The 16593-nt window shown below is 40.1% G+C and overlaps 1 protein-coding gene and 2 pseudogenes across 1 annotated transcript; 1 reads left to right on the top strand and 2 right to left on the bottom strand.

The window, feature by feature from the left end:
- Positions 1-1698: 1698 nt before the first annotated feature.
- On the bottom strand, positions 1699-2483 carry LOC138176642 (large ribosomal subunit protein eL14 pseudogene; annotated as a pseudogene).
- Positions 2484-8779: 6296 nt separating this feature from the next.
- On the top strand, positions 8780-8879 carry LOC138176646 (U6 spliceosomal RNA; annotated as a pseudogene).
- An 822-nt stretch (positions 8880-9701) lies between these two features.
- Positions 9702-15167, bottom strand: LOC138176645 (transcription factor GATA-4-like; the record flags this gene model as incomplete). Its single annotated transcript, XM_069107428.1, has 3 exons — positions 9702-10943; positions 13288-13430; positions 15080-15167. Coding segments are annotated over 3 exons (414 nt in total), but the record flags the coding sequence as incomplete, so codon positions are not given.
- Positions 15168-16593: the final 1426 nt, after the last annotated feature.

The following is a 16593-nucleotide window of genomic DNA, read 5'->3' as shown; positions in this document are numbered from 1 at the left end:
GGACTGAACCTAGTTGAAATGCATACAAAGGTCTAGAATTGGGAAGATCAAGTGCCCCAACTCCTGGAGCCCAGCAGAGGTTTCATAATGTTAAAATATTAATATTATTTTTTTTAATTGAGTAATCTCTTCCCTATCCTTCCATATTTTATTCCTGGAATTATATATTTATCAGTAACCCTAGTTATTTTCTTTCTTTTTAAAAAATTCTTGGAAATATTGCGAATTGAAAAAAAAATTATCTTCACATATTCCTAATGTAGCAAGGAGAAGAATCTGGGACAAAGGCCATTTTCCTTTGACTTTCTGCAAAATCATGTTCCATCTTTTTCTCTGTCCTTCTTCCTTTCCCTTCCTCCTCCTATTGTCTTGATTTTAATTAGATTTTCAATTATGGTGGCACTTTTTTATTCTTTTTCAGTACTTTGGGGAATTCTGGTTAATCTAAGGTTTAAGCATCTCACGCTATTTCACAAAAACTATAACTTTGTAGTACATAATCATTGGTTGCTATTAATTCCTGTTACACTGAGTTTATATTTTAATTTTATTTCCTTTATCATTTATCTTTGTATTATTCATTTGTTCTTATTTGTTACTTCTATTGATGTTTTTGTCCTCAATGTTCACTTCGCATTTTCATGAATTATTCCTTTTTATCTTATCTTGTGCTTTCATTTGAAAGCTGTCAAACCTCTGGAGTTTGAGTAGTGGAGTAGTAGTGAGTAGTGGAATTTGTGGATACTACAAGTAAGAGTTATATATGCTGGTTATCAGTTTAACAGCTGCTAGAATAGCAGTTCTTAACTTGGGGTCTGAGAAATTAAAAAAAAAATATTTTTTACAAATATATTTCAGTATAATTGGTTTCCTTTGTAACCCTATACATTTTATTTTATTTATTTTAAAACATTATTCTAAGAGGTTTATAGGTTTCACCAGACTGCCATGTACTAGACACTAGAGCAGGGAGCTGAATTAGGTCAGAGGGAGCCTTTGGAAGTTGGAATTTGGGATCTAAAGGGCAATCTTGCTACAGTGGTTTGGGGAGGGGGGGGGCATGCAGCGAGGCAAGCAATGAAAGTGAGAGGAAGAGAAGTGAAAGGTACAGCAAGAGGTAAATATTACCTCCTTGAAGCCTGTACCAGAAATTGTTCTGGCAGAGTGGGAAGATAAGGGGGGACTCCAGGCAAGAACACATGAGAGAAGATACTTTCGTTGCAGTGGTGGACCCTCCTGACTGCAAGAGAGGGAGATGGGGCAGGGAGAAGGCCTTACCATGATAGCCTAAGACTAGGATCAGGGTAGAGAAATCTGAAGATTGATGGATAGAAAAAAGACCTTACTTCTTGGGCCTGGGGACTAGGCATGCAAAGGGGAATAACTGGTTGGGTTGCAAAGGTAGGTATCACATACTAGTTTTGAGACATGAGCCTGTACTGAATGGTAGAATCAGTGTAGGGTCAGGGGCAACTGGAATAGCATTTGCTTTCTCTAGGAAACTGAAATAAATTTGGGGAAGCTTCTGTATATTGTTAAGGGTATTTGGGTAGAACTGGTTGTCCACCTTACATCTCACTACTCTACCATCTTCCCAAGACTACTTGGGAATTGTCTTGATTGTGAAATAGAACAGCTTCACTTCAATATTATTTGCTATGTCCTTAGTGAATATGAACTCATTTCATTTTCTATCAATTTTTTTTTTTGTATTGGAAAATCTTTGTTTTATTTTGGGCAGCCTCTTATTTTTTGGCCTTTGGAGCAGCAGCTGCTTTCTGGGCGGGTGCCTTCTGGGCAGGTCCCTTTGGAGCGGGTCCCTTCTTGGCTGGGACCTTCTGGCCACAATCTTTCTGGCCCTTCTGGCCGGGAGCTGCCTTCTGGCCCTCAGTCTTCTTTGAGGGGATCTTCTTGGCAGAGACCTTAGTAGCAAGTGCCTTCTGGGCGGCTCCCTTCTTGGGAGATCCCTTCTGGGTGGATGCCTTCTGGAGCTTCTTCACTTCATGTTTGATAATTCTGTTTCTCATTTTCTTGGCCTTCATGACTTTGTATCGGTCAAAATCTGTCATCTTGGCTTTCCGTTCTCTGGCTTCGATCTTCTTGGCCCATCGTGTGGCTTTCCATTTTGTATTGATCTTTTCCTTCTCCCATGCAGCCCAGACATACTTCTGACGGGCACTGTGTGGGAACTTGAGCACGAAGTCTGTGAGCTGCATACACTTAAATGGCATGGCCTGCCTCCTCACGCCGCTGCAGGGGCCATCAACCAAAGCCCGGTTCTGGTCGATCACGTCCAGGATGGCCACCAGCTTGCCGGCGTGCGGCCAGAAGGAGATGTAGGCCATGCGGCCGATCTCCACATAGCGCTTGAACACCATGTTGGCGGCGCTGAACGAGAAGGAAGGGCCTGCAAAGGACTGCGCACGTGCAGAGCGCAGCCCCCGCCCCATGCCGGCAGGCACGTACAGGAGTCATAGTAGATGCTGATTATTTTCTATCAAATTTGATAAACATGCCCTTTAGGCTGATAGATGATACAGTGGATTGAGCATCTTAGTTGGATTCAGGAAGACCTGACTCAAATCCCGCCTTAGACACTTAACGAGTTTTGTGGCTCTGGGCAAATCACTTAATCTCTTAACCTTAGTTTCCTCCTTTGTAAAATGATGGTAATAATAGCATCTATTTTACATGGTTATTGTGAGGATAAAATGATATATGTAAAGCATTGTCCATACCTCAGGTACAGTATAAACATAAGCTGTCCTTATCTAGGTCTTCATCCAAGTCACTAAAAATGTTAAACAATACAGGGTCAGGAACAGATCATCTACTAGAAATATAATATGTAGGAATGTAATTTCCTATGAGTCACTGTAAGTTGAAATCAAACCTTTATTAACTATTCTTTGGGTCTATTGACTCTCCTAACTATATTATCACCTAGCTCCCATTTATCTTGTCCACAAGTGTTGTAGGTCAAGCCTGACTCCATGTCTGTATAGTGGTTCATCTTCAGAAATAGAATAAAATGAGACATTCATAGATCATCTAGTAGTTCATGAAAGGAAGTTTACTCAGCAACATTGTAAGGATGATGAACTGTCAAAGACTGAGCTACTGTGATTAGGACAATGATCTAAGACAGTTCCAAAGGACCCATGATGAAAATGACCCCTTAAGTGACCCATGATCAATCAAAAAAATTCTCTTTCTCCAGAGAGAGAACTAATGAACTCTGAATGTAGGTTGAAGTATATTTTTAAAATTTTATATTTCTTTTGGTTTTGTGTGTGTTTTCTTTTGCAATATGGCTAACATGGAAATGGTTTGCATGCCTTCACATGTATAATTAATATCATATTGCTTGCCTTATGAATGGATGGGGGAGGGGTGGGAGGGATAGAATTTGGAACTAAAAATTAAAAAAAAACAAATGTTAAAAAATTTACACACAATTGGGAAATATTTAACAAAATAATGTGTTTAATTTTAAAAAAGTAAGTTTACTTAGCCAGGATGTAGAAAGGATATTCAGCAGGAATAATGAAAATATCAAAATTAACATTACCTCTACTGCATAAGTTAGCTGATTTTATGCTATATTAATTTTATAATTGAGTTAGCCTTTCCTCTGGATTAAAGTTATAAGTTAACTTGTTACCATCCCCAAAAGGTATATTGTCTATCCATGTCGGTCCTTATATAATTAAGGAGGGTCTTATCTCTTTAACAATCCTTTCTAGGCACCAAGGAGTCTGCTCCTTGATCCATTAACAAGGTCTGCAATTTTCAGATGGGTTGCATTTCTCTGTGATAGAGAGGGTGTTTGCTAGCCCTATGTTGGGGCTAGCCAGCTCCTCTTGATATAACCAATCATGTTATCCTCACCCCCATGATGCTGTACACCCTGTAACCAATTGCATTGTCTTCCCCACCTACCCAACTCTGTATTCTATACTTTATTAAGGTTGGTGAGCCCTATCTTGGGGTCTTTGGTCATTGAGAGAGCCCACTGACCTAATTTATTGGTTACTGCTAGCCTAATAAATTGATCATGCTCAGTACATTATCTCTAAGTTTACCTTAATTTTCAAATGGAACAATACAGCATTATGGATTTAGTTGGGCAGTTTTCCTGCCTTGCTGTTGATCATGCTGGCAGGCTGATCAGAAGCATGTATACCTCCAAGAGAGGAGTTCATGACTTGTTCTGCACTGGCTTTTGTATTTTGATCACCAGGAAGTAGTGTCAACCTAAGAGGACAACCTTGAACTTTAGCTACCTAGACCAATTAAGACTCCAGGACAGTTTTAATACTTATTAGGGAAAAACTAATCTAGGCTGTGTGGGTGGGGTAGACACTCCTCTTACATACCACTCTTTGGTGGCAAGGTCCTAAAGGTCTTCTAGAGAATCTTCTAACACTTAAATGGTGTTATGGTTATTACTAGACAACTTTGCCTTTGGGGAGGTAAAAAGGCTGGTATAGGCAATACTGGAGGAGAAAAAGGAAAATAGAAAATAAAAAAGACAACAAGCAGTCCTCTAAAGAAGTGACAGGATATGGAGAACAGAGACCAAAAATCTTAGGTTTCAACTGAACATATGAAAACATTGAATTCCAGATCTAAATGATTTGGTCCATATCCTGAGTGATGTCAAACCTTTGTTGTTCACAATTCATCTCCTGATGTAAAGAGGTAATAATGAGCAAGAATAGCACCAGAAACCCCAGGGCCACAGCATAGAAGATGACACTTTCATCATAGTTACTGATCTTCATCTTGGGTCAGGATCTTAGATAGCTAAGAGGGCATTATTCTCTTGCACACAGTGTGTCCAAGTACCAAGGTAAAAAAACTCATCCTGTACTACCCCACACTCTTATGTTTCATGACTCTCCAGCCAAGACCTCCCCTACTCTCTGGGAACCCTCTAGCAGGGGGAAGAGATATGAAACTTCTGTCCCCTTAGAGCAGAGGTTCCCAAACTTATTTGGCCCATCATGCCCTTTAAAAAAAATTTAATCAGTGTTCCCTTTCCCCCCCAAATCTACTTTCTTTAACCCTTTAATATTTTAAAAAATTTGCATCATTTCAAAAAATATATAATTAAAAAAATGACACTGTAAATTTAATAATTTATTGTAAATTTGTAGGGTTTTCCTGCATTGAAATTTTGATGATGCAGTATTGTGTCCTGTAACCTATAGTATCATATTGTAAACAAGTCATTACACATACATATTCCTGCCAATGCATGCTAGACTTCCCAATAAAGGCCACATATTCCCCTGCCAACACTTGCTTGTTAAGATCTATTGGCAGACTTCATCACTGCTCAGTTATGACTTGCATTTTGTGTGTTTATTTGGAAGATAAATCACTACAATTTTAACTGTTTCATAACAGATGAACATATACTATTTTTTAAAAAATTTTCTTCTCTTTTTCTTTATCCTTCCACCGCCCCTTATTTTTATTCAACGCCCCCAATTGCATCCAAGGCTACTACAACCCCTTCCCACCCCAGGGAACATTATCACCCATTCTGGGAATTTCTGCTAGAGGTCTCTGCCTAGTGTCTGCCCTCCTTCTTTTGCAGAGTTTGGGTAGCAGTTTCATCTTTTTTTTTTTTCACCAGAAAGCAAGGGATCTCCCAACAACTCTACCCCTTGGTCTTTCAAACCCTTCTTGAGTTGTTCACTGACCACTAGGTACAAAACTGGAAGCAATATGGAGGGATTATGCCTCATATTGTAGTAAGCAAAAGACTATGATGGTCTGCCTGAGCTGCTGCTCAGACCAGTGCCTACTCAGTGGGAGCCACAATTTGACCCTCTCCTTCCTACTGCTGCCTGCCCTGTGGCTATAAGGGCTTATAACACTGCTCACTGCTTTGGGACTAAGTGCTTCCCCTGTTCTGAGACCTTAGCACTCAATTGGTGCTGCCTTTGTGCTAGGGCCAAAGTACTGCCATTGCTCTTTTATTATGGGACAAGAGCGCTGTCTGGTTTCAGAGCCGAGCACTATTCACTGTTTCTGAGGCTTCAAAACTGACCATGTAAGCTAGGCCCTGAGTCCTGAGCCCCATGCTAGGGGCCTAAGTACTGCCCCATGCTGTGCTAGGGCAAAGACCTTCCATGAGTTAGGACTGGGGCATTACTTCCCCGTATTAGGGCCAAGAAGCCTCCTTCCTGTGCTTGTCCTGTACACTTTTACTGCTCCCTGTGCCAGGGTTTGTGTTCTCCTCTATTAAGATATAATAATGTCACCCCATGCCTGGCCTGAGCTGCCGTTATCCTCCCTTACTAGGGCCTAGTGATGCCCTTCTGTACCATGGCTAGAGCATTTCTGCAGGCTCTGTTACTAGCCCCTTGTGCTGGGGTTAGAACGTTACTGGGTGGCACTATTGTTCCTTTGTGCCTAGCTGAGTACTAGAACCAGGGGCTACCAAAGCTCCTCTCATGTTGGGCTGAGCACTATCTCTCTGTGCCAGGGCTATGCTGCCCACTTCCAGTACTGCAGGCCAGGGCATCACTAATAACTAGTTGGCCCACCACATTGATGAGGTTAGAAATGGCTACACGAGTTGGCTCAGGCAACTCAAAGGGGTTTTCTGGTTAGCCAACCTGGTTCTTGAGCTCCTTTTAGTAATTAGCTTATCTGATACATTAAAGTCTTGCTTGTTCTTTACATCGTCAACTCACAAAGCTGCCACCAAGGCTAAGATTATCTATTTCAGTATAACCTGTGCTGGGGAGTAGGAATAGGGAAAGGGAGGCAGAAAGCTAAAGAGGTGGCCAGTATCTTCTAGGCCAGGACATGTGCTCTACCTATCATGTGGGGACAGCCATGCTTTTTTGGCAGTGTGGAGAGTGCCTATGGCCTCTTCTGGGGCCCACTCTTTGGCTCTTTACCCCTTACTGGGGAGTTATAGGTGAAAGGAACCAAAGCCATAGTCTCTCCTTTTGAATAGATGCAGCACCCCCCCATCTTTAGCAAATCAGCTGGGGTATATTTCATCCCTATTCATGTTTTATCCCACATTCCTATATATTTCATCCCACATTCATCCCTGTCATCATTTCAGAAAAGTATCTATTGTACTGGGGAGGATTCAGTATTATCCTCTCAAGTACTGCCTCCCTCCTTCCCACACAGTATCTTTCACCAAAGTCCCAGGAAAGTTCATATGGCACAGTTCTCAAGCGTCTCCTAAAGGTCATGCAAGAATTTTCATGCAATCTATTAGCATATATTCCAGACAATCCCCAAACCAAAGTCTTTAGGGAGGGAACAGTTCTACAACATCTAGAGGACCTAGAGGTCACTGTTACCCCCAAAATAAGTTATGGAGATTAAGACAATATTCATCATCTTCAGGGCATGGTTCTTAAAGATACAGAGTACATTCACATGTCTCTAGTTGCTGAATTTCCACCTTGTCCAATGTATATAACCAGCATTTCATTGCCAGAATCATGGAAGGTAGAGGCCTTCTATATCTGGGTATCTGATTACTCAGGACCCACCTTCCTTCATATTGCCCTTCCCTCGTTTCATCAAAGTCATTCCTATCCAATCCTGTCAACTAACACCAAATGTTGTAGGACAGGCCTGTCTGGTGTTTTAGCTTCAGGACTGGAATGAAATGAAACACTCATAGACCATCTAATAGTTCATAAAAGGACATTTACTAAGCCATAGCATAGAAAGGATATTCAACATGGATACAACATTGATTTGGTTGGACGTGTCTTCCTTGCTTCTTTGTTGGCTATGCAGGAGGGCTAGTCAGAGGCTTGTATGTAGCCAGAAGGAGGAGCTCCTGAATTCTCATACACTGACTTTTGTACCACCAGGATGTAATGCCAATGATTTGTGCTTTAGCTCCTGGGCTGATTACATTTTCAGGGTGATTTCAACCTGGTTTAAGGAAAAAATTTCCTAGTCTATATGGCACAGATGTTTTTCTTATGAAGAGGATGAGAACATAACTAGCAAAGCATTTGACTTTCAGTTTTGCTGAAATCTAAGTAAAGTCTTTGCCATACCCCTTCTTGGGTTATACATCAATAGCATTTCCCTGATCTACTAGTCTAGTAAACAATTCAAAATAGGAAAGGAGAGTCCGTCATCAACAATTTTTGATAAAACCATGCTTATTTCTTGGTGATCATTTCCTTTTCTAGACGATCGTTTCCTTTTCTAGACGTTCTCTAAATGTCTTTTAGTAATACATTCCAGTAATTGGAGTTATTTACTGTACTATGAATTATAGATTCTACTTAAAAAAAAATCAGCTTAATAGGGCAGCTAAGTGGCACAATGGATAGAGCACCAGCCCTAGAGTCAGGAAAATCTGAGTTCATATCTGACCTCAAACACTTACTAGCTATGTGACCCTGGGCAAGTCACTTAACCCTGTTTGCCTCAGTTTCCTCATCTGTAAATGAGCTGGAGAAGGAAATAGTGAGCCACTCCAGTATCTTTGCCAAGAAAACCCCAAAATGAGGTCACTTAGAATGTCTCCAAAAAAAATTAGGTTAAGTGAAAATGTGTAAAACAGTGTCATAGTTTCTCCCCTGCTGACCTCTCCCCACCTCTTTGGCTTTATGGTGGTTGCTTATTTGGATCAAACCATGATAGTTATGAGTTATGAGTCAGAAAAACAAGAATTGTAGTGGGTCTGTTTGAGGGGATGGGGAATAAAGCAATTAACCAAAAAAAAAATCAGGGTTTCTGTCAAGTGTTTTTGAAAATGTGTCCGTGTGCTTGCTTCAGCAGCACATACTAAAATTGGAACGTTAAAGAGATGAACATGATCTCTGTTCAAGAATAACATAGAAATTCATGAAGTGTTCCATATTTTTAAAAGAAAAAAATGTTGCTCATATCCCTACTTTGAAGCATTCCAAGGCTTGGACCCTAAGAAAATTAAGTGTCAACATAAGCTTTCTTCTCCATAAAATCATAACATTTTAGATTTGATGGAGACCTTAGAGACTATCTAGTGCCACACATCTAAGAAGGATTTGTTTTCTAAGGTAAATCCAGTTGAGGTGAATTAAGGTGTGCCTTAGAGGATAATCTACCCTAGTTGTGTTTAAGAAGAAGATAGTCCTTATGAGAGAAAAGGGACTAACCTCCAGAGGTGTGGCAGCCTTAGGCCAGAAGATAGAAGAGAGGTAGCTGCAACAGCAAGTCATGGAGCTGGTAGGATGAAGAGCTGCACTGGGAGAAAGTGTGCCCCTTGAATATTGGCACCCTGGGGCAAAGCCTTTTCATTCTATCCTAGTAATGGCAGAATCTAGTCCAATTTTCCCAATTTTACAGAGGACAAATTGAAGTCAACTGAGGGGGGTATAGTCCAATATCATACTAGCCAAATAGTAGCAGAATTGGGACTAAAACACAGGTCTCTGGACTCTTAGTCCTTGGCTCTCTTTACATCACACCATATATATAGAGAATATCTCTGTCAAAGAAGTATAAAGGAAGAAGCATCGTAGTGTCTAACTTTTGCAGAAACTGTAAGGATAGGCTCTGTACTTGGAATTTCCCTGACAAATGGCAATAGCAAACTTTACAAAATAAAGGCCTCTGAGAGGGAAAGAGAATAGAAAGTTTAGCAGAGATAAATTTATTAGTTAAATACTGATTTTACAGCAACCTCACCTTAAGACAATGTTAATGGGTCTGTGGGGTCAGGGAGGTTATGGGTATCCATCCTTCATGGAAGGGAACAAAATGGGAGATCAAAATTGAACCTTGTTTTAAAGATGCTTTTTGCTACTGGTAGATTCTTTTGGGTCAGGGGTAGGTAATGCCATAGACAGTTACAGCACTGTTTATGAGAAAGAAAAAAGATCATGGTGAAGAGCCTCTATGGGGCCCTGGGGCCCTATTTGAATCAGCAGTATTCTGGGACAGCAGTAATGGAGTAAGGTAGGGAAGGAAAAAAGACCAACTCCAGAGAGGCTCACAGTGGAGGCTTTCCAAACCTTTTCCAAGGTCACGCTCAATGCTTTCCTCTATGGGATGTTTTTTTTTTTCAACTCTCTTGAGGTTTTTACCTGCTAGGTAGAAGATTTCCATTTAGAAAAAAATCAGAGTCAAACATTTAAACCAGTTAATATCTCATTATTATGAGATATTATAATATCTTATAATATATATCTAATAACATAACTTGGTCCAGAACCTTTGAAAAAGATTGAGAGAGGAGGCAAGGAAGGTAAATGTTATATTATGTATGAGAGTTGCATCATAAGTGAAGGTTCAGAGAGCATGGGAATAAGAATCTCTGGTTTCCAGAAAGATCCTCCCACCTCCAAAACCTTGACATCCCTAAGTCATTGAGCTCAGCTGAGAGGACAGTGCCCAATCAGATCTTCTCTGGCATGGCTTTGTATTCCAGGCCAATTCTCAAGTCTTAGGTCATGGGAGTGAAATGGTAAAAGGAAAAGATCTCCCAATCAGGAAATCTTGTAGGAGGAAGTCACATGAGAAATGGTCTCTGACTACAATGAAGAAGCTTTCCTCATTTGGTCTATGGAGGGTCTCTGTACTCGATGATCCAAGCTCTTTCCAGTTTTCCTACCCAAGCAACCTTTAAGTTTCTTCCAAACCATTCTTCTGGAGTCAGTCTTATCAAGGGGAAGGACTGGGAATTCTGGTTATAGAAAGCCCTCCTCTGGCTTCCCAAATCCCAGAGTCCATGTGAGGAGTTCAAGGTGGACAAAGAGGTGAGATTATGCAGTGATTATGTCCCCATGACTTTCAGCTAAGACGAGGCTATTCCAGGAGTCCTGCTTGCTTCCAGCCTGTGGGGACTGGCTGACTGGAGATGGGTAGCCCTGAGGAGAGATCTTCAGGGTTGAGAGAACAGGATGGATAGAGGCCCCATGGCCAGACATCGAGCTGACTGAGAATGACTAGAAACAAAAAGCAAAAGAATGAAGTGAAAGAGAGTTCATCACATCAGCTACAAAGTATTTGGGACCGGAGAATTCAAGGCGGAATTTTAATCACAGATCTCAGGTCACATGGAGACCCTAACTTGTCTTGTGGCTTAAAATATTTCCCTTCGGGAGCCTTTAATTTTAAGGCACTTACTGTATCTTAAAAGCTTGGGCAGATCCAAGCCTCTGGCAAGTAGATTAAAGAAAAAGGGTGAGGAAAGGGAAAAAGCAAGATGATAGGCAAACCAATTAGCCCCTCTCCTAGCCAGGTCCATTGAATGGAGGTAACTTGGTACAGGAAAGCTTATTGCTTCCCGTCCCCACCACCCCAATGGACAATGGGTTGGATTTGCAGTCAGACAATTTGGATTAAAATCTCAGTTCTACACTCCATACCTGTGGGACCTTGGACAAATCACTTCTCTTTGGGTCTCAGTTCTCTCATCTATAAAATGATAAGGGTTAAAGTATATGACCTTTAAGGTCTCCTTCTAGTACTGAAATCTATGGTTCTATAAGAAATCAGAAATGCAAAGGGCCTGCATAATTGCTCTTCAACATTGAGGCATTACACTCTCTACGGTCACAAATAGTTTTTACTTGCATTGTCTCATTTTATCCTCATAACAAGCCTATGAGGGAGGTAAGACAAGTGTTACTGTGCCCTCTTCACAAGTAGCAAGCTGATGGTAGGAGGTTGTGATGTCACAGATTACAGTTATCGAATAACTAAACCAGATCTTGAGCACAAGTCTCCAGAATAGATAATCCTATATATATCATATTGCTTTGATAAAGAGCATCAAAATGGTGCCTTGATGGGGTTAGGCATTGTGTGACACAAAGGGAAAATTCTTAGAAGGAAGAAATATGTGGCTATCAGATTCGTAGTTATGTCTACTGGCAGCTGGGTAGTGCAGTGGGTTGAGTCCTGGAGTTAGGAAGAACTGAGTTCAAATGTGACCTCAGATATTTACTAGCTCTGTGACCCTGAGTAAGTCACTTCGCTTCTTTGCTTTAGTTTCCTTATTTGTAAAATGGGGATTATAATATCACCTACCTCCTGGGGTTGTTGTGAGGATCAAATGAGATAATATTATAAAGCGCTTAACACAATGCCTAGCACATAGTAAGTGCTATATAAAGATTAACTTTTATCATAATCATCATGTGACCTAGCCCCAGTGAAAAACAACTGAGGCTCCAGCATGCATGCACTTAGCAGTGAGAAACCTTCCCATCAATCTCTATGTAAGATGCTTGAGGCTTCTCTCACTCTGGGAGACCAAAGCCCCACTGACCCCAAGCATACAAAGGTAGTTAGGAATGTTGAACCCTCCCCTCATGGAATCCAAAGAAAAGGGCAAGTAAGTGGATTCCGCAAGGAATGTGGGTTTTCTATCATCTACTCTAGCCCCAGTATGAAACAGGAAACCAATTCACAGTGACTGCCATGGACTCCAGAAGGGCTAAGGCAGTCCTGAGCCTGGATTGCAAAATAGGGACAGGATACCTCTGAAGTAATGGTAAAGGCCATCTATTAGAGAAAGGGACAGTTGGGTGGCTCAGTAGATAGAGTCAGGAAGATGAGTCTTCCTGAGTTAAAATCTGCCCTCAGACACTTACTAGTTATGTAATCCTGGACAGGTCACTTAACCCCGTTTGCTTCCGTTCCTTATCTGTAAAAAGAACTGGAGAAGGAAATGGCAAACCACTCCAGTATCTTTGCCTAAAAAACCCCAAATGGGGTCATGAAGAGTCAGAAAAGACTGAGAAATGACTGGACCAGCAAAATGAGGAGGGACCAATTCACCTTTTGAAAGGCCGCCTACCTGCATTAATGGAACTTTAATCCCTGGACAGGACCTTGGAGATCCCCATTTAGCCCAGTCTCCTCATTTTCTAGAAAAGGAATTTCAGGCTTACACAGGTTAAAAGACTGGCTCATGATCATCTAGGGCCATTTTAATAAGCAGCTGAGCTGAGATTTGAATCCAGGTTATCTGACTTCAGATCTAGTACTCTTTCTACTACCAAGTGCTGCCTCATTAAAATGACAATAAGCTTGAAGATGAAACCAAGTGGGAAATTTCCCTATAATCCCAATGTACTACAAAACAAGGAGCCTTGATATTTAGGATATTTACCATAAGGCAACCGCATTGCTCACTGAGGACTTGCTTCAGCTCTAGCTTAAGGTCAAAGTTTTCTAGTTAAATTGCATTCCTCATTAGCTCATATTTTACCAAAGCTATGTTTAATCCTGGGGTTATCTGCCCACCAGGGAACCTCCTCCCACCCCACTTGCCATACTTACCTGAGACATGGGGCTACTGTGTCCATAATGGGAGGAGATGCCTGGCTCTGTTTTGATGGGACGCATCTCCTCAGTGCTGGTGGTATTACTAGAGCTGCTGGCAGTGCTGGTGGTGGGAGTGAGACTCTCACTGCCTGTGGGACCTGGAAACAAGGCACAAACAACAGTGACTCTCAGGCAGAGCAACAAAGAGGGACAGATCTCCTCCAGAAGGCCAGGAGGCAGATAACAAAGGGATTTGCTAGTCACAGAAGGAGACTTGATTACTATGGGAAGGAAGGATGGGATGGATTATGGCCAGAAACAGGCCAGAAATCAGGAGGGTTGTATCAGTATAGAGTTAAGACCTAGAAAGTAAAATTTTGCCAAGATGTTTCAATCACCTGACAAGAAAGCAGCATAATATAGTGGAAGCATTGCTGTTCTCGGTGTCAGGAGAAGACCTGAGTTTGAATTCTGTTTTTGGTACTCACTAGTTAAGTCAAGGCACTTTGCCTGGAACTCTGTGTGTTCTTATTTATAAAATGGAGGGTTTTTTTTAAACCAGACCTATGATTTCATCAGAATATAGAGCTCATGGTAAGGAATTACCTCTCCCATGGGAGATCAATATTTTCTCTGTAATTTTTAATCTTAGGGAGTTTCCTGGGGCAACTAAAAAAGTTTAACTAAAAAGTTAAAAAAATTTAACTAAAAAGTTAAGTGACTTGCCTAGGTTCATAAAGTCACAATATAAAAGAGACAGGACTTGAATGCTGGTCTTCCTGATTCTAAGGCCAATTAGGCCATATTTACTGGAGCATGTAGTAAAGATATATGTAGTAAAATGGAGCTACTTCACAGGCCTTTTGAGAACCAATTCATGTAGGGCATGTGCACACTTGAAAATGCTATGATAAATGTGAGCTATTATCATTACTATCTCACTGTAAAAGAGACTAGTCAATCCTGTGTTTGGGGCTTAAGAAGAAGCAGTTTTTAAGTGTTTTCTCTCTAGTGGAGAGGGGTAATTCATTTAGCTCTCATATGACTTGGATGAAAAGTCAGTGAAGATAAATACAGTTCCTTTCTGTAACTGTAAGCTCATAAGCCACCAATATTTACTGGAATGAAGAAATACCTTCTAGGCATCTCAGTACTGAGAAGGAAGTGTCTCACATAAGGGGCAAGATAGAAAATGATTGCTTCCACAGTAAAACCATACACTGGTCCTATAGTTTATAAACTGACTTCTTATGATCTCAGTGCCACTTAGTTTCTCATGTGATCATATCTGGGGAAATAACCATGTTGAGTTCATGGATTTACAAGGCTAAGTAAAGGCAGAGCAACATTTGCAGCCCTCCTAAACAACCTGCCCTTCTTCATCATAATTAGAATTAGTAAGATCATAGAATGAGGGGCGGCTAGGTGGTACAGTGAATAGAGCACCAGCCCTGGAATCAGGAGGACCTGACTTCAAATTCAATCTGAGACACTTAACACTAGCCATGTGACCTTGGACAAGTCACTTAATCTCAATTGCCCTGCCTTCACCCCTTCAAAAAGGAAAAAAAAAGATCACAGAATGAAGTGGAGAGATTATGGTGGACCTCAAAGCATTTTAAATAAAGCATAGCATAGATCCTCACAAACAAAGTAAGGAACTGACATTATCATTACTATAATGATTACAAACTAACTAAATAACTGTAGTAATGGTTATGCACGAGGGTTAACCATTTTCACAGCCTGGAGTTCTACTGATTTGTTTACATAATTACATATCACATTATTAATATTAGAGGCCCACCTGATGTTGTCTTTGCTTTGTTAAGGTTCTTGGGCTTCCGTTTCCTTGTTTGAATCCCTTCTTTCCTCATTGCAAGAGGCCTTGGGACCTAGGGAGCCCAAAATAATAATGTAAGCACACACAAGTTTCCATATGTGATCTATTTTTTAATACATACTAAGGGGCAGAGAGATGCCAGGAATCATCTTGAATAACCATAGCATTGTGTGTTTGAGCAATGTGTATGGGCTTTGGAAATTCTGACAAGAAAGCATTTTGGAAGAAATAAGCTTTGCAAAAGAATTTTAGAATTTGTTCATCAATGACTTTTTTTTTTAAACTGTGGCAAACTCTTTTCAAACTTGATAATGATACCCTGTGGGCAATACTGAGGTTTCTCTTTTCCACCTTTATATAAAGATTGTCATTCACCCACATCTCAATTTCCTCTTGATCTCTTAGTCTGGGTAATTGACCTATTTGTTACAGGACTTAACAAAGATTATTAAAACAGTTATAATAGAATAGACAGGAAAAAGAAAGGGAAGAGATGAAAATTGGGTCAGAAGTTAGAACAGGTATAACAACTACATGAAAGAATGCTCCAAGTCAAAACAACCCTGAGGTTTCACCTCACACCCTGAAAATTTTTAAAAATGATAAAAGATGGGAATCTGTGCAACCATTTTGGAAAGCAATTTGGAATTATAAAAATAAAGTGACTAAAGTATCCCTCTTTAACCCAAAGATTCTTTTACTAGCCTTATCTCCTAAAGAAGTCATTGATAAGAAAAAAGCCTCCAAACACATCAAAATATTTATAGCAACATCTTTTATGATAACAAAGAATTGGGAAAAAAGTAGATGTCCATTGATTAGGAAATGGCTAAGCATTCTTGTACTTGAATGTAATGGAAAATTACTGTTGTAAGAAATGATGGAGAAACATGGGAAGATTTATATGAACTAATGCAGAATGAATTAAGCAGAGTAAAAAAAAATAAAGACAATGACTACAACTATGTAAATGGAAAGAATATCCACAAAAAAACCCCCAAAAGAAAATAGAATGTCATAAAATTATAAGCATGACTTCTAAGAAGAGATATAAGACAACCTTACTTCACTGTTTGTAGAAGTTAGAGGTTCCCAAGCAATGTACATTGCACATATTTTTAGACTTTTTCTAAGTATTGATCAGTCATGCTGTTTTTTCCTTCTTATCTTCCAAAATTTACTATTTGTTATATGGGACGACTTTCTGGGAGGGAGAGGGAAGAATGCTGGGAGAAATTATGGTGATGTAAAAAGTCATCAATATAAAGTTATTTTAAAAAACAACATTGAGAAGGTGATTTTATTTTAGCTACCACCTTTATAATAAGGACTCAAATATGTATGTATGATTCATTTTGTAATTATATGTTTTAGAATCTTTCTAATTTTCTAATTATTATTTACATTTTTAACCCCTAAGACATTCTATCTACCAACTCTGAGCATTTACATTGGTTTTCCCTTATTCCTAGAATGCT

This window comes from Petaurus breviceps, unplaced genomic scaffold, assembly GCF_028583685.1.
Source record: "Petaurus breviceps papuanus isolate PSGF00001 unplaced genomic scaffold, PetGlider_PUasm1.0 90058, whole genome shotgun sequence".
Taxonomy (NCBI): Eukaryota; Metazoa; Chordata; class Mammalia; order Diprotodontia; family Petauridae; genus Petaurus; species Petaurus breviceps.
Note: the sequence above shows the minus strand (reverse complement) of the source record. Positions and strands in the feature narration are given on the sequence as shown.